This window comes from Candidozyma pseudohaemuli, assembly GCF_003013735.1.
Source record: "Candidozyma pseudohaemuli strain B12108 chromosome Unknown scaffold00001, whole genome shotgun sequence".
NCBI lineage: Eukaryota > Fungi > Ascomycota > Pichiomycetes > Serinales > Metschnikowiaceae > Candidozyma > Candidozyma pseudohaemuli.
In genome coordinates, this window is record NW_020194435.1 from 661,002 (window position 1) to 685,564 (window position 24,563).

Here is a 24,563-nt window from a genome sequence, read left to right on the forward strand (position 1 = left end):
CCTACTGTTCCTTCCTTCACTTGCTCATGAATTGAGTCTATGCTATAATGTACAATTATTCCTCCATGCCCGCATCATCGTCCGAATCATCCTCGTCGGTGAAACCACCAGCCTCAGCTGTCATCAATGTCTCCTTAGCATCACCATGATACTTTCTGGCGATTCTGGATGCACGGCCACGCTGAGCAGCCTCTTCTCTAGCCACCTTTTGGAGCTGCTTCAATTCCTCCTTGAAAGAGTTTCTCACGGATTTGTTGGAGAAACAGTCCCACATCTTCAAAGGACCGGAGGCACCGCCCACAGTCATGTTACCAGCAACCTCAGCATCACCGGCGAAAGAACAGGTCAAAACGTTACCAACACCGAAGTCTCTGGATAAGACCATTGAGGGACCCTTGTTGGCCTCGGTTGGTGCCTTCCACAACTTCACAAGCTTTTCGCTCATGGCAGATGTGATCAACATGCCGGGAACGTGACTGCTGACGTCCAAGGAAGAGATTCCAGTGTCATGGGCATGCAAAGTCCAGAGGGGCTTGTCCTGGTTTCTGATATCGAAACAGTAGACATTACCACCGTCAGTACCAGCGTAGAAGATCTCTGGTTGGGCGCCCCACTGAACGCTTTCAACGTCCTGGCCACCGCCAACAAAGTATGATTTGGTCATTTGGCTGTCGTCAGAGATTCTGACATCGGAGATGGCTCCAGCGCCGTTGTAACCACCGGTCAATAAGATGGAGGCCTCTTGGGCGTGCCACAGACTCAGCGAGACAGTCTTGCCCTGGTGGACATCATTGAGAGACCTGACGGCGGTACCTTGCGAGAGATCCCAGAGCTTCACTGTCTTGTCGGCAGATGTAGAAGCCAATGCAGTTCTGTGAGTTCTGTTGTGAGCCAACGACAAAACGGCGTCGGTATGGTGTGTGGAAACAAACTTACCCTTGCTCTTCTTCTTTTTCTTCTTCAGCAATGACTGGAAGGAGTTTTGCTGTGGTTCGCCCAAGATCATGTCGGGGAAGGCCTTGTCGACACAGTCCAAGTTCCACACCTCGATCTGAGGATCAAACGTACCAATTGCAGCAAAGTTACCGATGTTGGCAGCATTGTCCTCTCCACTAGTACCAGGGCGGAAGTTCACCCATTCGACACAAAGTGGGAAAGCAGGTAACATCAAGTCGTGGTGCACGTACAAGTTGGACTCTCTGGTCATACCCTGAGCGACATCTTCATCCAATTCATCGCCCTTCTCCAACTCAGATCCCTCTGGTGCACCAGCACCATCGTCGTAGACATACACATCTAGATAGGAGACATCGTCCTCGGTTCTTGTGGCCAACACCAAGTTATCGGTTGGGTAGACCTGCAATTCTTGCTTTTCCTGCTTTTCCTCAGCAGCAGTTGGTAACGAAAGGTAGCCATCACCATCTTCGTCCTCCTTGTAGGATGCATCGGTGTTACTGAGACCTGGGAACATGGACACAGTCTCGCCCTCCTCCTCTTCGTCATCGTCATAAGTATCTAGGTTGTACTCTTTCAAGTCATCATCGATATCCTCCTCCAGCTTGAACTCTTTTTTCTGAGCCTCTTGCAAGTCAGCTTTGGCATCTGACAACTCCAACTGAGCCATCTGGGTTATTCTCTCCATCTCGGCATCGTCCAATTCGTATTTTTCTGGGAATTCGGCAGCAAAGCCTCTTGGTACCCAGCAACTCGAAGAAATCATTCTGACTGAACTTTTACTTTCTTCAAATGCGTAATCTGGACTTCACGATTTTCACTTTTTTAAGATGAGCTTCGCGATGTCCCCAGTGAAAAGCGTTCGTCTCGGTGTGCAGGCCATACAACGCTAGGGCCTATTCTTGACTTGAACACCACTAAATTGGTTCTATATTATTTGAGCAGGTTCCGCTCCTTACTCCGTTATTCTTCTATTAAACCCTGAATTATGATTGGAAGCTGTCTGTTATACGTAGTCCATCAACGCAGTGACACTGGGCTTCATTTTGCAACCATTATGCACCATGCAATGAGACCTCTTCATATAGATCACATCAAATTTCAACCGAGTAGTTCATCGAGAAAGCTCTCGTCCTCCTTTGAAATGTGCCCCTTCGCTTTTGGAGCCTCCTTTTCTAGATTCACCAGATCAAGCAGCTCGAGTAGCTCATCCAAATCCTGCTCACCCACTGGCTCGTGCTGAGGCTTATTTGTGGTGACCCCAAGAAGCGTTTCTAGATCATCTTCAAGCGTGTTGGCGTCATCAGGACCAGTCTGAGCTATTCTCTTGCTCAACACTTCCATGGCACGATCGTCGTTCTCGTTAATGTTGTTGATCTCAAGGATCTTACGAGTCTGTGAATTTGAAGTTCCAAACTTCTTCTTGATTTGCTCATGGAGCTTAGCACTTTCAAGCTTCTCAGCACGATTCAGATGCTGTTCTTTCTCCTCCTCGGTGAGCTCTCTCATGGTACCCTTGCTGGGCCTGTCTAGCTTGCCACCAATCTTAAAGTTATGTAGGTCTTCTGCTGTGAGCTTGTCCAAGTCCTTCCATACTTGATCCTCGTCTCCTTTGGAGTAGTCCGAACTTTTGACCGTACTTGTGTAACTTTCAATGCCGTATTCGTCCAAAAGGTTATCAGATATTTTGCTCTTAAGTAGTTTGCGGCTCTTCTGTGGCTTGATTTCCGAAGATAGGTACTCGACTATCTTTGATTCTAGCTGGTCCTTGGGCATAAGATACTTCGCAGCTTCCTCGTCAATCTCTAGCTCTCCCTCTTCGGGAATCTCTTCTGCCTTCTCATGTCTTGTGCCAAGGTATATACCATCTTCTTCGTTGAATTCTTTCTTCTCGGGTTCTGGCTCCTCCTGATTCTGGTGCTGCATGAGCGCATACACAATCTGGCGTTTAATGGCCAACTTTGATTCCACAGAGAGCTCTGTTTCGCCCAATTGCGGGTAAAAGTGGTCCAAAAGCGCCTCGTCTTCAGAGTCCCAATCACTATCTTCTTCATCAAAGTGAAGCACTCTCGGAGTACTAGACAGCTTTTTGGCTGACCATTTCGTTTTCACTGGCTTGGGTGCTTCTTGCTGTACAATTCCATGCTTTTTCATGTACTTGTTCTTCGCTTTGCGGTCCCATTTTGACTTGTGGAGCACCATAGTAGTGGTTGATGGGTGCGAAATTGTTGATGTTCTCAGAGGGTCTAAGAAGGTGAGAGGGACCGATCAATTTCGCCAAAATTTGATAAAAATAGAAATACGTGAAACTCTGAATCCTAGACCTTTTTCGCGTTTAGCTTGTTTCACTTCTTCGTATCGTGACTATTATATCCCGCCTGCCTCGTTTCAACAAGACCTAGTACTGAAATACCCCTAGGAAGCATCACACCTACAGTGTCTATTTCCGAAAGTCCTCTGTAGCTTCTGTTCGAAATTTAAACAATGACTCACTTCATTGGCCATGGAGCTTCAATCAAGTCTTCCATGTGGTTCTTGAACAGTATCTCGGGTCATTTTGCAGCCAAGCAGGATCACTTAAATACCCCTCCCAGCAAACTTGACAGATTCTCATGACCATGAAGAGCACTTGAAATATATATAAAGCGCTAAGTGGCCATCAATAAATAACAATTTTCCAAAACTTGTCGGCCGGATTTTGCTGCAAAGTCCACACTGAAAAATCCGCATCTCTCCGCCAACCTCAGTCCAGACCAAATGGTCCCTAACTCTGCACCTCCCATAAAAGGTCACAAAGTCCCAATAAGCTCCACCTTTTTTAAAACCAATTAGGTGTCGAGATCAGCAGTTTCAAAATCTTTCTTGTGAAGCACCTCCTCCAACGAAAGATACTTCCATCCCCCCCTCCTCCACCTGTACTGCCTGTCGCGACCTCGGATCCACCTCAACTACTTCTCTTTAACATCATGTCCGAAAAGCCGCCCAAGCTGATTGAGGAGCTTTTGAAGCTCTTGCTGATGGGAGAGGCGCTCAACGAAACTCAGAAAAAACAGATGAAAGATTACAAGTTCTGGAAAACCCAGCCCGTTCCTTCCTTGGACGAAGTGGTGGACAACTATGGACCAATCGAGGTCAAGACTCCGGAAGAGGTACCGCTGGAGCCATTGCCACTTTTGGCTGAATTCTACTGGTCCACGATAGATGTGGAGTCTCTGGACCAATTGGATGAGGTGTACCAGCTTTTGTATGAACACTACGTGGAGGACCAGGATGCTACCTTTAGGTTCAAGTACTCCCATGAATTTTTCAAGTGGGCTTTGAAGCCACCTGGATGGCGCAAGGACTGGCACTTGGGTGTCAGAGTGCGTGGTACAGACAAGCTCGTGGCTTTTATTGCAGCTGTGCCTGTGATGTTGAGATTGACAAAACCAGGAAACGAAATCAAGCTGGTTGAGATCAACTTTTTGTGCATCCACAAGAAATTGCGTTCCAAGCGTTTGACACCAGTACTCATCAAGGAAATCACGAGGCGAGTCAACAAGGAGGATATCTGGCAGGCACTTTATACTGCTGGAATCGTGTTGCCTTCACCAGTCTCCTGCTGCAGATACACTCACCGTCCGCTTAACTGGCTGAAGTTGTATGACGTGGGATTCTCCCATCTCCCTCAGGGCCTGACCAAGGCCAAGATGGTAGCTCACTACTCCTTGCCTAATGCCACAAACACAGAGGGTCTCAGACCTATTGAACCAAAGGACATTGACCAAGTACACGATTTGCTCCACCGATTCCAGGAGCGTTTCGATCTTGTTCAGCGCTTCACGAAGGAGGAAGCAGCCCATTGGTTCTTGGGTGGTGACGCCAGAGCTAGTGTGATCAAGACATACGTGGTGGAGAAGGAAGGACGCATTACTGACTTCTTTTCATACTACTTGCTTCCTTTCTCCGTGTTGGATAACCCTTCACACTCCGAATTGGGCATTGCATACCTCTTCTACTATGCATCCGAGCTGGCGCTCAACGATGCTGACAACTACAAGACTCGCCTCAACCAGTTGATCAACGATGCCTTGATTACTGCTAAAGAGTTTAATGTGGACGTGTTCAATGCATTGACGTCACAAGACAACCCTCTTTTCATCAAGCAAAACAAGTTTGGCAGCGGCGACGGTTTCTTGAACTACTACTTGTTTAACTACCGTATGAAGCCTATCAGCGGAGGTGTTGATCCAAAAACGAACCAAATTGATGAAGACAAGGGTTCTGGCGTGGGTGTGGTGCTTTTTTAGCTGCAGATACCAACAGATTTAATCACGAGTAACTCATGGAGCTCTATAATATACATTTTCATGGCTCCATACAACTGAGCTTGCAAGCAATGTCAGTGTAAGGAATTTAATGTAGAAGGAAGCAGGATCTAAACTTTAAGGATTGGGAAGATTGGCATTTTTAAGCTTGAACCATTATAGCGTGAGATAGAGTTCTCACGCATTCTTCCTTATGATTTGGGAAACCTTACCGTAGCATCCGACACTATCAAGATTGTCCCACAATTTGGCGAAACACTAAAAAATTTCCTTAATTTGTCTTCATCATCTTTTGGTCATCGTAATTGCATCTTATAAGAAACTGAGCATCACATAACCTACATCAGTCAACTCAGATCTCTTCGTACCTCCCAAACCTCTGCGATATTTTGCACCCACCTTATCGCGATATCAGCCACAGCGTTTATCAACTACTCCGCTCATTCACACACAAGATTATTTTGCATGAAACAAGCATCACCATAGACCAGCATGGCCCTCTCAGAGACAGATACACAAGCCATTTCGCTCTTTGAGCAAGCCATGGAGAAAGAGCAGCATGGCTCCATGTCAGACGCCGTGGGGTTCTATAGACAAGCATTTCGACTCAATGAGCAGGTGGATAGATTATACCGGCAGGAGCGAGTGCCTCAAGCGATTCAGAAACTTAAAGCTGAACACGGAAAGAACGTGGCACACAAGGTCGATGAAGAGGAGGTAAGGAAGATAGATGTTGATCGCTTACTATCACTGTGGGAGCATGTGGAGGCACAGGCTCCGAGCAAGGACGATCCGGACCACTGGAACGATGACGTGGTTGTTAAAATTGACAATTTGGCGTTGAATGCACCGGATGAGGAGGTATCGCCTCTAATAGACCTCCCGGGTGAAGTATGGGTTAGGGTTTTGGGGTTCTTACAGGAGTCACTGCCCGAGCTGTGGTTCCAATTTGGCATGACGTGCAAGAAACACGCGTACTTGGCGTTTGCTCTGTCAGCATTGTGGGAGAAGCTATGTTACTTGATCTACCCCCATCAAAGGCACGAGACGGCTGCTCTCAACGATCCAAAGGAATTGTACGCTAAAAGCGGCTCATGGAAAAAGGTGCTTTGGAAAAACCCTTTTGTGAAGTTTATGGGTTGCTACATCAGCGTGGTCAATTACTACACTGAGGGTGGTAGAGGTGAGTACTCTCTTAACTGGTCTAACCCAGTGAAAACAAATACGTACTATCGGTATCTTCGATTGTACCCTGATGGCGTATGCCTCATGGCATTGACAGCATTGGACCCAACAAAAGTGGTTCATCAGATGACAAAAAGCAATACGAACAAGTGCATCATGGAAACTAAAGATGTTGCCCTTCACTTCAACCCTGCCACACATCCTCACAAAATATACACTGGTGGCTGGAGTCTAAAAAAAAATGGCGAGTTGGAGATTCGTCTTTATCAGGGATCAGTTCCTTACTACACGTTCTACTACTATTTCAAAATCAAGAGTCTAGGGCAAAAACCAAATTACAGTAAATTGCTGTGGGTACGATATTTCGCTGTTGAAAAGACAGAGTCGGGTGACGCTCCTACTGGTGACGAAATCGACTTTTCCTTGAAGAATGAGACTTCATTCAAGTTTTCAAGAGTCAAGTCTTTCACTAATGAGTGAGCTTGGATAAACTGCCTATCAAGACGCTAGCGAGGATGATTACTGAGAGGCGATAATAATTTAAGTAAATAGTAAATGGGCCAAAGCTTTCCCCAATACCATACCATATCTGTTTGGATGGAGCACTAGTAGTACCTGAGGCTCACGTCTAACTGAGTAGTGCTCCTGACTACATACTCCAGGGCTACATGATTTATACAAACATTCACATAATTATGAACCGTAGATTATTATTCCGAACTTCACTATTTTCGTCAAACTTGTCATGGATTTAAATCAAGATCAAGATCATAGCGTCTACCGTGAACGCCTCGCACTGATTCTCAAACTACGGCGCCACACTCACAATTCAAAAACGATACTTGCATGTCATTGAGTAATCTCAAATACGATAAACCAAAAGAATGAAATTATTTTCTAGTAAGTTGCCTCCTTCATTGGAGGGCCACCTAATATCTGGTCTGACTGTTACCCTACTCCGCGTAAGTGCCTGCACTAAGAAAATTTTTCGTGCACCGATGAACTAAAAAAAATCATCTTCACAAGTTCACCAAACCATCCACACACGAAAAATGTCCCGATTTTTTGCGGCTGGCTACACGTCCGACACGTCGTCCGAGGAGGAGGACCTCTTGAGCGGCTCCGAGGAGTTGATGCTGTCGCTGACGGAAGAATTCTCCACGGACTCTGAGTTCGACAACGACTCAGACGATCTGGATCTGGAAGATGAGGATTACCTGGGTGCTGGCGTTTCTTATTTCTTGAAAAAAGACTTTTTGAAAGGCCTGGCTGACAGCGATCTGGACCTGGACAACGAGGGCCGTAAGGTCGTCAAGAGTGGTAAAGAGAAGCTTTTGGATGATATGAGAGAGCTGGTCGATTTGATCTACAACTCCAGAAACCTCGAGAACTGGAGTTCTGTGTTGACTGAATTCGACAAATTGGGTAGAACCTTGATCAGAGCTAACCAGCAAAACATTGCCGTGCCCAACTTTTACTACAAGATGTTGGGTGAGTTGGAGGAGACGTTATCTGAGGCTGCGTCCCAAGACAAGAAGAAGCTTCCTACCGACCAGAACAGGTCTTTCAACACAATGAAGCAGAGAGTCAAGAAGGCCGCTAAGGAGTACCAGGTGTACTTGGACTACTACAAAGAGAACCCAGCTGCTTTCGACACCGAGGAGCCTTTGGATATCGCCGTCTCTAACAACGATTCAGGTGTCGGTGGTGCTGTTGTCGGCTCCATTTCAGGTACTGCCCGTTCATTGAGCCCTGTGTTCCACACCTTGAAGCAGATCTCCGAGTCCAGAGGTAAGAAGAACATCGACAAGGTTGAGCAGGTTGCCGTCTTGGAGAAGTTGTTGCAAGATGCTTTGCCACAAGGTAAACTCTTTGAAATCATCTCTGTCTACCAGATGTTGCTTTCTGTGAGATTTGACGCCTCGTCGTCTCAGTCATACATGCCTATTGAGGCCTGGAAACAGAACGAGAAGGACTTTGTCGACTTCTTGCTGCTTTTGGAGAAGCATGCCGATGAGTACTGTGTTTCCGAATTGGGAATTGCCACTGACGACATTGACATTGAGCCTCCTGCCAATGAGAAGGGCGTCAAGGTGATTTTGGGTTCCGTCGCTGCTATTGTGGAGAGATTGGACGACGAGTTCACCAGATCCTTGCAGAACACTGACCCTCACTCCATCGAGTACGTTGACAGATTGAAGGACGAGCCAACGCTCTACCTGTTGATCGTTCGTGCTCAGGTTTACGTCGAGTCCACCACCAGCATTCTGGACCACTTGGCCAGAATCGTCCTCCGCAGATTGGACCACATCTACTTCAAGCCTGACCAATTGATTGCCCAGAACGAGAGTGTCGCCTGGGAATCCACCTGGGACGCTGCTGGCATCAAGGAGTCCTTGCTCTACACCAAGGGTAAGTCTCCATCCGAGGTTGTCGCTGCCTTGACCGAGTTCTTGAGCAAGCAAGACAGCAAGGTTTACAACAAGCAGGCTCTCTTGTGCAAGACCTACTACTACGCCGTTAACAACAGATATGCTGACGCCAGAGAGTTGTTCTTGAACTCCCAGATATACAACAACATCAACAGCGCCGACTCCGCTTCTCAGGTGTTGTATAACCGTGCACTTGTCCAGTTGGGCTTGGGTGCTTTCAAGGCTGGCAAGATCGAGGAGTCTCACCAAATCTTGAACGAAATCGTCAACACACAGAGACTCAAGGAGTTGTTGGGCCAAGGCTACAACTCGAAATACCCTAGCCAGGTCACCACGGCGGAGAAGCTGAAGTTGTTGCCATTCCACATGCACATCAACTTGGAGTTGGTTGAGTGCGTTTTCATGACCCTGTCGATGTTGATCGAGATCCCAGCTTTGGCTGCCTCTTCCACCAACCCCAAAGACAACAAGAGAAAGGCCAGCATCAAGTCCTTCAAGAGCAAGTTGGAGTTCCACGAGAGACAATACTTCACTGGTCCTCCAGAGAGCATCAAGGACCACTTGATCTACGCCTCGCGTTACTTGCAAAAGGGTAACTGGGACAAGGCCTACCAGTTGTTGTCATCCATCAAGATCTGGAGGTTGTTCGCTGACAACGACCTGTTATTGCTGATGTTGAAGCACCAGTTGCAGATCGAGGGTTTGAGAACCTACATCTTCACCTACAAGTCCATCTTCACCAAGTTGTCTGTGCAGAAGTTGTCCAAGCAATTTGACATTGAGAAGAACGACGTCCAGTCCATCATTGAAAAGATGCTCACGCAAAACGAGATCCTGGGTTCTTTGGACGAGTCCAAGGAATTTGTCAACTTCACTACCGACGAGCCTCAGAGAAGCAAGTTGCAGGAGTTGGCCAGCATCATGAACGAGAAGCTCGGACTTTTGCTCGACAAGAATGAGAAGACTGCCTCTAACGGTCACAGCCGTAAGCAGACTACTCAGCAACAACAGCAGCAGCAGAAGGAGCAGAAGGAGCAGAAGGAAACACAACAGGAGGAGAACAGCAAGTTCCGTCACGCCAACGTGAACACCAACAACGACGAGTTTCAGGTTACAGCCTAAGACAGCGTGATTTTCCGACGGGGAGATTTGTACCATAGATTCGGCCGGTCGAAGTTACGTCATTTTCCATTGCATGAGCACGAGGCATTACGGAGACGGTCTGCCTGACTGTCTCACTGTGTCCTCATAGATACGCCGCCAGGGACATGTGGCTATAGTAATAAAAATGTAACGAAATATCGTGTAAATCAACTTTAAAAGCTTGGCATGATGTTAATGATTGACAATCGCAAAAGTTGAGGTTTTTATTCCGGTGATATCTTACTATTCTCTTAGCAGCTCAACTTTGAGTTTCTGAGGGTGATAGTCCCATTGCAGTTAGTCTTGATGCAGATGACAGCAACTTCTAGTTGAAATTATGTCTCTACGATTTTTTGATCAATGTTAATGAAGATTCAAATATATTTAACTGACGGTTCATGACTTTTTCATTGATTTGTGCCCGTGAGCTGATTTCGCAGCCATATATCAAAAGCACCTAATAATTCAGTTTTCCATTAATTCAAAAAATTGATAAATAAGGTTCAACGTAAGAGGGAAAGCTGATGCCTAAAATCTCTCAACTTTGATTCAAAACATCAAAGCTCCTTGCTGTACCGTTTTTGTCTTGTCTCACCCACCTTCCTTTTTCTCCATTATCACCACTGCGACTCATCTCATCTTAACTACCATGCCAGAAAAGACAGCCAAGAGACCCAAGGTCACGGCGCTTTGCCAGCACTGTCACGGGCGCAAGGCCGTTATGAAAAGACCAAAGAATCATCAAAAGCTCTGTAAAGAGTGCTTCTTCCTTGTTTTCGAAACTGAGATCCACAACACCATCACCAACGCTGAGCTCTTTTCGAGAGGCGAAAAAGTCGCTATTGGTGCCTCAGGAGGTAAAGATCTGACGGTCCTTGCATCTGTACTCAAGACTCTCAACGAGAGGTATGACTACGGCGTCCACCTCGTGCTCTTGTCTATCGATGAGGGCATCAAGGGGTATAGAGATGACTCTCTTGCCACCGTTAAGCGTAACAAGGACCAATACCAGATGGATCTTGAGATTGTATCATATAAAGATCTTTACTCCTGGTCCATGGATGAGATCGTTGCCTGTGCTGGTATGAGAAACAGTTGCACATACTGTGGAGTTCTTAGAAGACAGGCTCTAGATCGTGGAGCCGCCCAGTTGGGCATATCGCATGTTGTCACGGGCCATAATGCTGATGACATGGCTGAGACGGTGTTGATGAATATTTTGAGAGGTGATACCGCCAGACTAGAGAGCCTGACATCTATCATGACTCAGTCGAGCGGCCTGCCCATCAAAAGATCAAAGCCATTCAAGTACTCTTATCAGAAGGAAATTGTGCTCTACGCTCATTACAAAAAGTTGGACTATTTCTCCACGGAATGTTCATATGCCCCTGAAGCCTTTCGAGGTACTGCCAGAGAGCTTCTCAAGTCCTTAGAGGCTGTCAGACCTTCTTGCATCATGGACATCATCTACAGCGGAGAGCATTTGGCCTTGGCACCAAAGAAGAAAAAGAAGACAGTCGCATACAAAAACAAGTCAAAGGAAAATATGGAACAGGAAATCCGTCCGGATGGCACTGTGAGTCTCAAGACAGACGGTAACACTTGCGAAAAGTGCGGCTACATCACGTCCAATAAGATTTGCAAGGCATGTGTCTTGCTCGCGGGTTTGGAGAGTAGCAGGGCTAAAGTGGGTATTGAGGATGGATCCAAGGATGGTCCGGCGAAGCTCACCAGAACTCTCGAGCAGTTGACATTTTAGACATGCATTGCCAGACAAGCATTGATAAAGTTTTGGGTGGTTTGGATTTGGATGAGGACATTGTGCAAGTCTTTAAATTATAGGGAATAATGGAACAAGATAGATCTATCAAATAAGGACAGTATTATCGTAAAAGAGAGTGCCTAAGGGTTTTATTGCCCTGGCCATGCTACATGTAAATAATGATAATTTTATTAGCAAACAGGTTCTCTCCGCCTACTGCTTTCTATAGATGTGGGCAGAACCTGCCTGGTGGGATGGGAACACCAAGGACTCAGCAACCACGGTGTTCTGCTTTCTAGAAACGCCAAAGACAATCACCTCAGCAATGTCCTCTGGTGTCAATGGCTCAGTGCCCTCGTACACCTTGTCAGCGGCAGCCTTGTCACCGTGGAAACGCACCACACTGAACTCAGTCTCAACTGCACCAGGGTCCACCTCCAAGACACGAATGCCGGTGTTGATCAACTCCTTACGCAAAGAGTGGGAGAAGAACTTGACGGCAGACTTGGTAGCACAGTAAATGGCTCCACCAGGGTATGGTTCTCTACCAGCAATGGAACCAATGTTCACAATGTCACCGGCATTCTTCTCCTTGAAGTGAGGAATAACGGCTTGCGTCATGGTAATGAGTCCCAAGACGTTGGTCTGCAACATGCCGTTGATGTCATCCGTGGCAATGTTACCCACCTGGTCTCTACCCAAGGCCTTACCAGCGTTATTGATCAACACATCAATGTCGGAGAACTCCTTGGGCAAAGCCTTGAAAAAGGGGTCAATTGTGCTGACATCGCTAACATCGAGCTTGGCAGTGTGCACCTTGATGGGCAGGTATGACTTGGTCAACTCGGAAGCCAACTCGGTCAATCTGTCTTGTCTTCTAGCAGTCAAGATCAACTTGATGTTACCATTGGCGGCAGAGGCGAATTCTCTGGCGGTAGCGGCACCGATACCGGAGGAAGCACCTGTGATAAGCACGATCTTATTAGCCAAACGTTCAGCAGCTTTAGTTCCGAGAGACATGAGGAAGTAGTGGGTGGAGTTGAGCGAAACCGGGGTTGGAGTCAGTTTCCGCGCTTATCGTTTTGAGCCGTACACGCCGCATATGATACCGTCTAGGTACTTCTGAAGATCCACTGGATGCTCTTTATAGTTGAAAGCAAGAACGTCTTGATTATGGTTAAAGTATAAGGCTGCTTCAATTGGACTCAGCTGGCCATGGATTTGAAAGTTACGTTGTGTGGCTGAAGTAAACCAGGTTTACTGTGGCTGACCATCTCTCAGAAGGAGCTTTATCATTAGCTTTAACAAATCACTCAGTAAAGGCTAGATTTGCTTAATCTCCAGTCATAAAAAGTTCAGTGGGATAGATGAAACGACGATTAGGTTTGAAGACTTGAACATCCTGCATATAACAAACCCTCCAATTCCCCCTAATAGAGCCCCTTATTTGCTGCTATTTGAATATGCCTGACTTTTGAAACTTTCATATGTTCATGCAAGTTGAGAAGGTGTGGCTGGTGAAGTGTGGTTATCTGATCTTTGATCTAAACCTGCATATATCGCCACACCTTCTTTGCAGCCTTCGATGTATTTACGATGTGCATATGCTAGCACTATAGCTCGCCAGTATGTGCAGGGAGATCACAATAGCCAAAAGATAAGGAATCTTTATTACAAAAATCTATACAGGTGCCCGGAGTAAATAGAAATAAAAAACCAAGCAACAAAGTCAGCGAGAATTACTCACAAAGTAGATGGCATAACTAACCTCGACGCATTGCAAGATACCAGATCTCGCGTCGACGTCTTTTAAATGTGAATCGAATCACTCAATGAGTGAAACGTTGATGCAGGGGAGGCACAGTCAAATCCTGGCCCGGTTGGTGTGGTAGATGTGGTGGGAGTAGCAACAGGGCTGTTCGCAGATGGTGTTCCACTGAAGCAGTATGTGCGCAACAAAGCTGCGTAAGTGTTGGATTAAACTGGGTCTCGTGGAATGCACCCACAGACCGTGGGGTAGAGTCTCCCTTCAGTTCTTGGGAAGCGGGCTCAGCTGGTGATACAACCTGCTCCTTCAGCAAACCCGATGACTCCAGTGCCGGGGGTGAAGTAGCCGTGCGAGATTTATACGACTTGGAATACTTCGGCCTGGACTGTGGCGTGGCCCTAGGTGGTGGGGATCCAACATTAGTGGTCGATAACGACTTGAACAATGGCACGCGCTTGTGTTCTTCCTTCTTCACACTATTGAGTTTTGAAACCAATTCAGTGTAAGGGACGGTGCTCTTTGTATGGCCAACGTTGTCACCAGTGGTCTTGAGATTATCGAGGAAATCAAACGAGCTGGTGATCTTCGCCTTTCTGGTCTTTGGCTTGGGTTTACCAGTAGAAGTCAACGTCACGGAGTAATTCTTAGTGTTGTTGTTGTCCCAGAACGTAGAGCCAGCAACGCAGTACTTGATGCAAAATTGAGTGTTAATGGCACTAGGAAGTGATGTGAGTGGAATATTGAACTTGAACTGGTCGAAATTCAACAGGGAAAACAGTTTCACGTACTGCGCATTGTTGTAGATGACGGTGGAGTGCCAATCGTTGAAGGTGATCTTGATGCTAAGGTTTTTTTCAAAAGCCAAATTCTCGCACATCACAGTAAGGTTCATCAGTTTCTTGTCCAGTGAAATGCAAACGCTCTGAAGGTACACGGGGGACGAAAGCTTGTCGTAAATGTTTTGCGGAGGAGTGAAGTTGGTGAAACTGATCTTGTATTGGTGCTGAGGAACGGAGCCAAAGAAGGAATCCAGATCCAGATCAGAATCGTCTGAACCGAGAGACAAATCGGTGAAGTTGCTGTTGTTGGAGAAGTAGTCCTCGACATCGAAGTCATGGTGCGATGGTGATCCCAAAGGTGTGTTTTGCACGGATACAGCAAGCGGTGAATCTCTTCCATCAAATGTCTTGACGTTCTCAAGGCGGCTGGCGAAGCGAACCAGCTTTGGTGAGAGCAGGGAGGTGGAGTTGCACTTGTGGAGTTGAGGGAGCTTCAATGAGGATTTGAGCTTGCGCAACGGAGGCATTGTATCGGAAGCCGAGCGGGGCTTCTCCGAACCAGGAGAAGCTGCCTTGGGAAGTGCTTGTGTTTCCTGGACAGGATCTTCTTTTCCGACAGGTTCATTGTTCTCAGAGATGAGCACCTGTGGCGTAGCAGCCGGGGTCTCCGGAGTGGCCGGACCGGCAAGAGAGGATGGGATAGCAACCAAAGGATCAACCCCCAGTGGCTCCCAGGAAGTCAAATCGGGCGCCAGCTTGGAGAAGCTTGTGTATGAGTAATCAATGTTGTGGACGGCTCTGGGCGGTGTTTTTGGTAAAGTAGGCGGCGCCGATGCCAGGAGCAAGTCACGAGGTGACGTCAGAAGGATAGTGTGGCATGGTTGTCTCTGTTTATGATTGGGAATGCCCACGGGTCCGACCTTGTGTTGGATTTCTGGCGCAGCCTGCTGCGGCTCTTGTTTGAAGTAGTCTGCCACCGCAAGAGTTAAGGTGGACATTTACAAAAAAATTTGTGACAGACTAGAGGGGTCGGGATACAACCAGAGGTGCTGGTGGATCGAGGTGGAAGTGGGAGTAGTCTTGAAGTGGAGGCCCTTTTTGAAGGTTTTTTTTGTGAATCGGCGCGGAAGTCTTGGTTATATATTGGATGGAGGGGCAAAAGTGCAATTTGTTGAGCGAAAAAGAAATGATCAGCTTTCGGGCGCCGCATCCGCATAGTGCGGCGCGAACGTATGAGATTATTGAAAACAAATCACTCGAGGGTAATTGTGCAGCTAGAGCCGATGAAAAAATTGAATTTGCTGAATTCTGCCTTCATTGGGTTGAAATCTGCTTATTGTTGAAGACCAGCAGGGGGTTCTTGATGCATGCATACCGCGACCACAGCGGCTCATGCAGCTGCAGGAGGGCTGCCCACGGCGCTATGCAGTCCCTAGACAATAAGGTTGATGCAGTTCGGCATGAAAATGTCTTGTAATCTTCCTACGCCTCACGATATTTTTTTTTGGCGCGTCCCGCCAGCCTTGGAACCCCCATTTCATGGTGTTTTGCTGCCCGAGGAAATGGCTGAAGTTTCTCGGAAAAGTGAAAAACTTTCTCAAAGAGGTTAGCTAATACTGGCCGGATGCACCGAATATCAGCACCGCAAAACCGGACGCCAGTTTGCCCGAAACCGGCCAGCCAAGGTCTTTGCCGGTCAATCCGGTCAAGCTCCGACCGGTGGTGCCATTGGAGCCTCTAGATCGGCGACCTCGAGATCCGGCCGTGACATACCGGGTCTTCCAGATCCGATCTTTTTTTTTTTTTTTTTTTTTGTCTGCCACATCCCAACAACAGATTACGTAGGTTGAGATTCTCATGAAACTTGACTCATACTGAGACTGAGGCTGTTTGTTCTTTTTGTGCCACAACTCGATATGTGGTAGGCGCCTCAATACACAATAGGGGGTGAGATCTCCGAGTATCGAATACGAACTTCTTTGCACATCAGAAAATCACTACATTAACGACATTTGGGTAAATACATTCCTCTTGCCCCTATCTAACCTACACAGTGTTGAGTATTAAGCCTAGGCGAGTAGAAGCCTCAGTGCACGAAAGTGAAAAATTGTGTGAGGCCAACTACAATGTGATGTTTTTTTTTATTCAAACATCATTCGACGCCTCACGTATCCGATTCCATTCCGTCCCCTTCTGGCAATACCTTTTTTCAAAACCCCCCATAAATCAGGTTTTTATGGCAAATCGGAGTCTATTTCATCATCAACTTCCTCATCCTAGGTAATTTATCCTCTTCGGTGCCCTCGGAAGTCGCGCCGCGAGGCTTGAATTCCATGCATCGACACGCTCTCTCCAGCTAATGCCCCACTCCTTACCCCATCTCCTCCACAGCCGTCGATGAGCCGCACGGGCCGCAGCAACCATGACGCCCATTTGGGAAAAATTACGGGAAGCCTGGACCCTCGTTTGGGTATCGAAGAAAAATCAGTTTCAAAAAACTCCGAAAATCTATGTACGTTTGAGTTGCCAAACCGAATATTTTCTATGTTCCATATGTACGGACTGCAGGGTGTGCTCCCTCGCCCCATTTCCCTAAACTGCTGATAAGAAACCTTAGAAAATTTTAGCCCCCGGTGCGGTGCGCCCTCATCGCACCCTCGTAATGTGTGTGCTTTTTTTTGCACCCATTTCAGCCTGAACCTTAATCTTAAATGAGCACTAAAATTTCAGTTCCTGGAATTGGTTCTTAAAATCGTTTACCTCAAAAAAAAAAGCCTACATCGGAGTTCGGGATTCGGCTATCTAGTTAAGACGACCCGCCCCTCCTTGCCGTGCTTGCTATAAGTCCTTCTGCATTGTACCAAGGCCGAGCCAGCCCTTCAGAATTTACAATTTGTGCTCTTTACAATCATCAACGGTTTCTAGATCAACCTCTTGTTCAATTAAAACTTTGTATTGGATGTAGGTTTGACATCAGCTGAGCGCCGATCTCGATGCTTCAGTCTTTCGATCTGAACTTTATGCTCCATAAAACGTAGATCTTGCCTAGATGGCTCGCTAATTGTTGCAGAACATCATGAAGTTACACCTCACCGTTGATGCTTCCCCTTTGAGACATGCTGCTGACGTCTTCTCGACCTGCGTTCATCAGTTCGATCTGCAACATCGTCACGCAATTCAATTATCCACGGAAACATCAACGTCAACCGAGGGTTCGGCAAGATACACGGAAGGTACTCAAGGTTAGGGGTAAACGTTCAGGCTTGTAGTTGCCGACCTTTCCCCATACAATAAACGCAGCCTTTTGACGTAACATGCGTATCTCACAATATACCCGCCATACCTATCAACCCCAAACACTAGCCTCACGACAACATGGCAGTGTTGATTGCTCATGGCCACAAAGTTAAATCGCCCCGTCGGAACACTAAGCGGAACACTTCTTCGGGAATCACCAGCTATTGAACGCACTTGAAACAGCCCATGCTGCGCATCACGAAGTAAGGGTCCCAAAACGGCGAGAATTTGCGCGGGCACAGACACCGTTTGGTTGCTTGCGTGCAAAAACACGATGCCGTGCTTGAACGAGCTCGAAATTTAGCATTAGCTGCTTTTCTGGCCTCGGATAACCGAGCGGTTACATCCGGATTAGGCCTTGGCGGAGTCTTCCTTCAATGTGACAATCCTGTTCAAGACAACATCGTCCCCGTTAGAGTCTTTGTCCATGCAGAAGTAGCCGATTCTGAGAGCCTGGAATCTGACTGTCTGAGGGCCTTCGGTCTCATTGATGTTGAAATCAGAGCCTTCGATTCCAATGTTCAATGGAGACTTTTTAACAATTTCGTTAAATCCACCAGCCTCGATAATTGAGTCCTTGATGACCTCTTCGGAATCAGGGTTGATGTCAGTTAAGAAACCGTCAGGATGAGCGCTAGGGTTCTCGCTTGTGAACAACTGGTTGTACAATCTGGTCTCCTTAATCTTCTTGACATTGCTCTCGCCCACCCACTGGATAAAAGTCTTGGGCTTCTTCTTGGCGTCAGAGTCGTAGTTCACCAACAATTTGGTCACCTTACCAGACTCATCTCTAATAACCTCCTTCACAGAAACGTTGTAAGGAACTTTCATCAAACCAACAGGCTGGCCAGGAGCCAATCTGAAGTATTCCTTGTCGACTTCGTCTCTGTAATCGGAACGGTCGATGTAGAATCTCTTGGTGAACTTGAGCTTTCTAGTGCCAAGCTTGTCCTCAGCACCAGGCTTGAATGGAATTTCAACCTCTTCCGCAAAATTCTCGTCCACATTCACCACCTCACACAACAATGGCTCCAGCAAAAGCATCAATCTAGGTGTGGTACTATCAAGGTAGGCTCTAACAGCACTCTCGAGTCTGACAACCTGGATATTAGTGGTGGCAGTCGTCACACCCAAAGTGTTGATAAATGACAAAATGGCTCCTGGAGGAACACCACGACGCTTGATGGCTTCCAAAGTGTAAAGTCTAGGGTCATCCCAGCCTCTCACGTGGCCATCGTTGACCAACTTGGCGATCTTTCTCTTGGACAAAATCGTACCTGTGATGTTGAGACGACCGTATTCTCTCTGGGCGGGTCTATAAACATGCAAAGCGTCACACAACCATTCGTAAGACTCTCTGGATAAGCGGAACTCGGTGGTGCACAAGGAGTGGGAGATGTTCTCGAAGGAATCGACCAAACAGTGGGTGAAGTCATAAGTAGGGTAGATCTTCCACTTGTCACCGGTTCTGTGGTGTGGAGCGTTCAACACACGGTAAGCGACGAGGTCCCACATTTGAGGGTTGGGGGATTGGATATCCTGTTTCATACGCAAAACAGCCTCACCCAGCTTGTAGTGACCGTCTCTCATTTTTCTGAACTCGGTCAAGTTCTCTTCCACGGTACGAGAAGCGTATGGAGATGGGAATCTCTCACCACCCAAGGTTCCATCAGCCTTCAAGCCTCTCTGGGCCTTGACCTCCTCGGGAGTACAGTGACAAACGTAAGCCTTTCCAACCTCAATCAACTTCTCAGCCAATTCGTACAACTGGTCAAAGTAGTCGGAAGAGTAGGTGATCTTCCAAGGCTCGAATCCAAGCCACGACACCATGCTCTTGATAGAGTTGAAGTAAACCTCCTCCTCGGCTTCGGGGTTGGTATCGTCGAAACGCAAGTAACAGTTGCCGCCGTGGTATTTAGCATAGCCAAAGTTCACCATGATAGCCTTGGAGTGACCAATGTGAAGAAACCCGTTTGGTTCTGGAGGGAATCTCGTGAAGACCTTACCCTTGGTGAAAGCCAAGTGTTCGTCCATCAATTCAGGGAAGGCCTGTGGGTTCTGGCCTGGCTTGTGCAACTCTCCCAAGAATCCCTCACTGTACATGGATCTTTCCTTCACTGGCTGTTGAGTCTTTTCGGTCTTGGATTCCTTCTTTTTCTTCTCCTTCTTGACAACATCTCTTTCATCCTTGGGGCCAAAAAGCTCCAATGCAATTTCATCCACAACAGGCTTGAAGTCAGTTGGAGCAGCCCATTTCAAAGCAGGAATCTTCTTGGCCTGGCCCAAGAGCGAAGGAACACCAGCGTATCTTCTAGCCAAAACCTCCTCCTTGTTTTGCTCAATGTAGTTCAAGATCTCCTTGCGGACGTCATCCTTGGTGATCTCAATGCCCACACCAGACACCTCGTTCATGCCTTCCTCAGTAGCGTCGTCTCCTTTGGTTTTGAGATACTTCACAGCTTCCTGGATCTGGAGATTTGTTTTAAGGCGTTCATCGACAACAGCCTTTGTAACCAAGGAACGGTGCTTGGGGTCAAGTCCATCATTTTTGGCCAAAACGGCTAAGTTGTATAAAAGACTGAGCTTCTTCTCGTTCTCGCTAGTGACCTTGCCTTCGTCTAGGACTTCCACAAAAGCAGCAGAGGTCTTTGCATTTCTTGCATACTCCTTGGCTTTGGGTGCAGAAAGCCCAATGCTCTGGAATCTTTCTATGAGCTCCTCTGAAGACATGATGATTCTGATAGATGATATATGCAAAACTGAGCTGGGATTTTTTTTGGTGAGTCTTGGTGAACCTTTGGTTTGCGCACGACTCTCCCTAGGGCTCACCTCAATCGAATGGAGTCAGAGAAAATGGCATCTTGAGTTCAGGTTTGGGAGGGCGTAAGTTTATGAAAAGAATCTGGCTCAGAATCTATGTACATTGCTATTTTGTGTGAGCAGCTTCAGGATCCCTCGGTGGAACCCCCGGCTCAGTTTGAAATCACCCTCGTTAATTCCCCCGGTTTAACCCCCGATTTGTCCACTTCCGAACCCTAGATCATCAATTCTCCAAACCCGGCTAGCCTCCACTGATTTTCAACCCCTTTGGGCGGCCCAGCACCTCTCCGCAATCGCCAGCCCCAACAAGACTAGCCCATGTTTGTACTGCATACACACCTCGTTTCCACGCAGCAGCCTCATAAAGCCTCTTGAAACAATGCATCTCCTGCGTCGCCCAAGATCCTTCCAACCATTCACACCCAACAGACCCTCGCACAAACTTTATCCCATTGAAACAACCGATCTTTTTATTTTTAGTAAATCATGTTGAAATTAGTTTCTGTGCCTATGTGTGGAGTAATGTGCTTTAGCCGCACACTTTTTCCCTACTCGCTTGTTTTATCTGTGCCATGGCCTATTCCTTAGAACGGAATCGGTCTCGGACCAGGTCCGCCGTATTAGGAAAATCCCTGCATTACTGGCTGAAAATGTCTCTAAAGTCTAACCAGCCAAGCCACCCATTTACGTATATCCCGAAGTCTCTCCAGCATTGAGTCTGAAATTTTAGTCTCTTGTCAATGTGGCTCAACTACTTGTCTTCTTATTCTACCAACCTTTTACAATTTTTTTTGACACCAAGTTTACAAAGAACTCTCCCGCATTTGTTGTTACTTACTGTTCTGCTTTCAACTCTCATTTTTCACCCAAACCTGTCTGAAGATCTTTGCAATATTCCCTTGTAATTCAATTCTCCGCAGAAACAACTTAATGGCCTCGGAACTCCAGCTCCGAGATGTGACAAGCCTCCTCCTCTTCTTTGTTCTAATGAGACTTTGTCGTGTGAGCTCATTGTGAATCTTTTGTTGAACTCCATTGTAAATCTAAGGCGGGACAATCCATAGTGTCCGACTCGGTCTTTTTCAGGCAATTAGCAAGTCACCGACGTCGCATTAAAGTCGTGAATTTCAGCAACCTGAGGTCATTGAAATCGGCCATTATAAGCTTTGGGATTTTCCACAGTGTGGCTTCTAGAACCGAAATGAGGCTTGGTGTCTTAGGAGGTTTCACCTGTGAGTGAGTTAATCTGTAGTCTGATCAGCGATATAATATCTATTGTGCAATAAGATTAGCTCTCGATAAGCAAAAACATTGAAATACCCAGTAGAGTTAAAACATCAGATGGTTCACTTGTTGATTTCCTTCTTCAGATGTCTAATTTAGCCCTTGAAGGATGTCGTCTTTGGGAGCATCTCCTGATACCTCCGCAAGGCTTGTCTACTTGAAATCCTTAGGGGAGAACCGCTCTCTCTCTCTCTCTTATCTTATCTTTATTATTGGTACATCTATGTCTATGCTATGCTCTACTTCACTTCTCTAAAAACTTGAACAACACGCTGGAAAAATCCTTGGGATTGTCCAAGTACAAATGATGGCCAGCGTTGGAAAGAATACCGAAATCTGCTAGAGGCTTCTCTCCCTTCAGCTTGGCCACTCTGTTAATCTCCTTCGTCATCTCCTCACCTGCCACCTCGTTCATCCAGTCCTTGTCGCCATAGAGCCACAAAGAAGGAAGCTTCATCTGAACAAACTTCTCAGGACATCTATCAAGTAAGGGTAGTCTCGCTAAACCGCCACGATCAAGGATTCTCGTTATAGCGTACTCGCCACTGCCTGACCCATTAAATATACGGTAGAAGTAATCATGAATATTTTGATACCGCTCGGGGTTTTCCAAGTAGATGTGCGAGAACCTGTGGCCCGTCCAGTTGGATATCCATTTCGACCTCATAGGGCCACTTTTACGCACGATGGAAAATGGTGAAACGTGATGCCTCCAGAGCCAGATAAACCAATCAGCTCCAAAATTCTCTTGAGCTTCTGTAGCAGAGCCGGGGTGGTTGATCGTCTTGGGCTCTTTGCCATCGATGATGTCAGCTTGATTAGCCGAAAACTCCCTCTGGAGCGGGACAGTGGGTTCCTCTTTATTCTCAGCAGACCTGGCATCTGCCGAAATCTGTTCTTTAGGTAGCTCGGCGCCCTTTAACAAGGAGTATTTGCTTCTTTCCACGCCGACAGGGCTCAAAAGCACAAGCTTCTCGATCAAGCGCTTTCCTTCGGTTTCTTTGTTATATTTCCGTGCATAAGCGCAGCTCAAATAACCGCCGAAGGAATGACCCACAAGCACAAACCTATTGATGCCTCGTTCCTGACGCCACTTCTCTAAAGCGTCTATGAACCAGTCCTCGATCTTATAAATATCCTCCTTGGTGTCGCAAGGAAGTTTGGGGAAAGAAGGGCGAGAAGACAACCCAAAGCCCAAAAGATCTATAGCATGAATTTTGATGCCTGGCACCAGCGATATCGAGTCAAAATTCTCGAAGAAAAGCCCCAAAGATGCTGCATAACCGTGGACAAGCACCAAATCGCTCACTTGATTTGGAAATGCGGCTTCGCCATTGGCTGGTTTTTCGGTGTTTTCAATATAAAACTCGTGGATATGGTTTCCATTGCCAATATCCGTGTCAATGAATTTTGCCTGTCTCTTGGAATCAGGATCGGGCCAAAACGGCAAGAATGAGAGTAGCCGTGATTCAACCTTCGAGTCGGAGTATTCCAGACTCCAGCTTTGTTTCCACCAATCAGAGAAGGAATCTCGCCATCTGTACACAGGTTGCTTCCTGCCGTCGTTGAACTCACTCTTTTTCTTTGGTTTTGATTCAGACATGTTGCAGAAACCGTTATCTATCGAGGAGATCTAATGTTGCGGACGCGAGGTATAAGTGCGCGGCTTTCGGTAGCAAATAGACCCGGTGGCGCCCGAACGGTGGCAACGGAGATATATCTAAATTTGGCAATATCCGGCGAAATTTGCCCAATAAGTCTCCGGTATAATCCAAGACCTCCCTTAAATACTTGTAGTGATCTGCTTTGGTTTTGGCTCGATGGCGGCTCAAAGTAGAAGCCTTATCAGCAACTGCATCATCAGAAACTCACGTGCTCCTGATCTCGTGATGTCTCACATGCTCCTGCTCACGTGTTGTGGCTCGCACGTCCTGGCCCCTCGAAGTCTTCTCTCTGTCGCGGTCGTGTCTTGGCCAACTCTGTAGAGCGACTACCACGAAATTTTTTCAAATTTTTCTCCCCATCACAGTCCTTCCACTACATACAACTACTTATACAAAATGGTATGTTTGAAATACGCCATGATATTTTGGCATCCGAATCCCCTGAGCTGTCCCGTCATCCCCGTGTTATCAGAATTCCAATTTTCCCTTTAGTCTGTTCAATATTCATAGATGGAGTATCCAAGTCAATGAAGACCAACTCCTTAGACATTCATCGGATTCATCGAAGATTCGTTCAATGACAAGCACCTACCTTTCGCCAGGCGATTTGTTTTCGCTTCAACACATATACTAACAGATCAGGACACTAAGACTCCAGTTACTCTTGCTAAGGTCATCAAGGTTTTGGGTAGAACCGGTTCCAGAGGTGGTGTCACCCAGGTCAGAGTTGAGTTCCTCGAGGACTCTTCCAGAACCATTGTCAGAAACGTCAAGGGTCCAGTCAGAGAGAACGACATCTTGTGCTTGATGGAGTCTGAGCGTGAGGCCAGAAGATTGCGTTAAGTGTGGTGGTTTTGCCACATACTACGTGGGTGTGTATTAGCTCCGGCATAGCGTTGTCATATTAATAAAACATCATATCAGAGACGTTTGTTGTAGCATGTAATTTGAGCAGTCACTCGGGTCACGTGAGTGAGGTCGCGGCCCCAGCCCTGGGAGGTACCACAGATCTAGGACATGGATGAAGTTTACAGTTCAATATTTGTAAAGAAGCTTTGTCTTGTCCGTTCCCATAGTCATCTTTGTTTTCTTTTTGTGAACTAGGGTCCACTAGTTGTTCACTCGCGGTAAGGAAGTAATCTGAGACATCATGCGAGCGTAGTGCTGT

General features: G+C 46.8%; 10 protein-coding genes across 10 annotated transcripts; 4 read left to right on the forward strand and 6 right to left on the reverse strand.

The window, feature by feature from the left end:
- Positions 1-55: 55 nt before the first annotated feature.
- Positions 56-1,720, reverse strand: PWP1 (rRNA-processing protein; the record flags this gene model as incomplete). Its single annotated transcript, XM_024855740.1, has 1 exon — positions 56-1,720. One exon carries the CDS (start codon positions 1,718-1,720, stop codon positions 56-58), a length of 1,665 nt encoding a protein of 554 aa, XP_024715339.1.
- A 335-nt stretch (positions 1,721-2,055) lies between these two features.
- C7M61_000289 (uncharacterized protein) lies at positions 2,056-3,156 on the reverse strand (the record flags this gene model as incomplete). Its single annotated transcript, XM_024855741.1, has 1 exon — positions 2,056-3,156. The coding sequence occupies one exon, from the start codon at positions 3,154-3,156 to the stop codon at positions 2,056-2,058; it is 1,101 nt and encodes a 366-aa protein (XP_024715340.1).
- A 764-nt stretch (positions 3,157-3,920) lies between these two features.
- Positions 3,921-5,243, forward strand: NMT1 (glycylpeptide N-tetradecanoyltransferase; the record flags this gene model as incomplete). Its single annotated transcript, XM_024855742.1, has 1 exon — positions 3,921-5,243. The coding sequence occupies one exon, from the start codon at positions 3,921-3,923 to the stop codon at positions 5,241-5,243; it is 1,323 nt and encodes a 440-aa protein (XP_024715341.1).
- Positions 5,244-5,753: 510 nt separating this feature from the next.
- C7M61_000291 (SCF ubiquitin ligase complex subunit) lies at positions 5,754-6,926 on the forward strand (the record flags this gene model as incomplete). Its single annotated transcript, XM_024855743.1, has 1 exon — positions 5,754-6,926. One exon carries the CDS (start codon positions 5,754-5,756, stop codon positions 6,924-6,926), a length of 1,173 nt encoding a protein of 390 aa, XP_024715342.1.
- Positions 6,927-7,498: 572 nt separating this feature from the next.
- NIP1 (translation initiation factor eIF3 subunit c) lies at positions 7,499-10,000 on the forward strand (the record flags this gene model as incomplete). Its single annotated transcript, XM_024855744.1, has 1 exon — positions 7,499-10,000. One exon carries the CDS (start codon positions 7,499-7,501, stop codon positions 9,998-10,000), a length of 2,502 nt encoding a protein of 833 aa, XP_024715343.1.
- Positions 10,001-10,670: 670 nt separating this feature from the next.
- Positions 10,671-11,780, forward strand: C7M61_000293 (uncharacterized protein; the record flags this gene model as incomplete). The annotated part of the gene is made up of 1 exon (XM_024855745.1): positions 10,671-11,780. One exon carries the CDS (start codon positions 10,671-10,673, stop codon positions 11,778-11,780), a length of 1,110 nt encoding a protein of 369 aa, XP_024715344.1.
- Positions 11,781-11,996: 216 nt separating this feature from the next.
- C7M61_000294 (oxidoreductase) lies at positions 11,997-12,803 on the reverse strand (the record flags this gene model as incomplete). Its single annotated transcript, XM_024855746.1, has 1 exon — positions 11,997-12,803. The coding sequence occupies one exon, from the start codon at positions 12,801-12,803 to the stop codon at positions 11,997-11,999; it is 807 nt and encodes a 268-aa protein (XP_024715345.1).
- Positions 12,804-13,612: 809 nt separating this feature from the next.
- On the reverse strand, positions 13,613-15,328 carry GAC1 (protein phosphatase regulator; the record flags this gene model as incomplete). The annotated part of the gene is made up of 1 exon (XM_024855747.1): positions 13,613-15,328. The coding sequence occupies one exon, from the start codon at positions 15,326-15,328 to the stop codon at positions 13,613-13,615; it is 1,716 nt and encodes a 571-aa protein (XP_024715346.1).
- A 2,650-nt stretch (positions 15,329-17,978) lies between these two features.
- On the reverse strand, positions 17,979-20,357 carry GLN4 (glutamine--tRNA ligase; the record flags this gene model as incomplete). The annotated part of the gene is made up of 1 exon (XM_024855748.1): positions 17,979-20,357. One exon carries the CDS (start codon positions 20,355-20,357, stop codon positions 17,979-17,981), a length of 2,379 nt encoding a protein of 792 aa, XP_024715347.1.
- A 1,618-nt stretch (positions 20,358-21,975) lies between these two features.
- Positions 21,976-23,334, reverse strand: C7M61_000297 (uncharacterized protein; the record flags this gene model as incomplete). The annotated part of the gene is made up of 1 exon (XM_024855749.1): positions 21,976-23,334. One exon carries the CDS (start codon positions 23,332-23,334, stop codon positions 21,976-21,978), a length of 1,359 nt encoding a protein of 452 aa, XP_024715348.1.
- Positions 23,335-24,563: the final 1,229 nt, after the last annotated feature.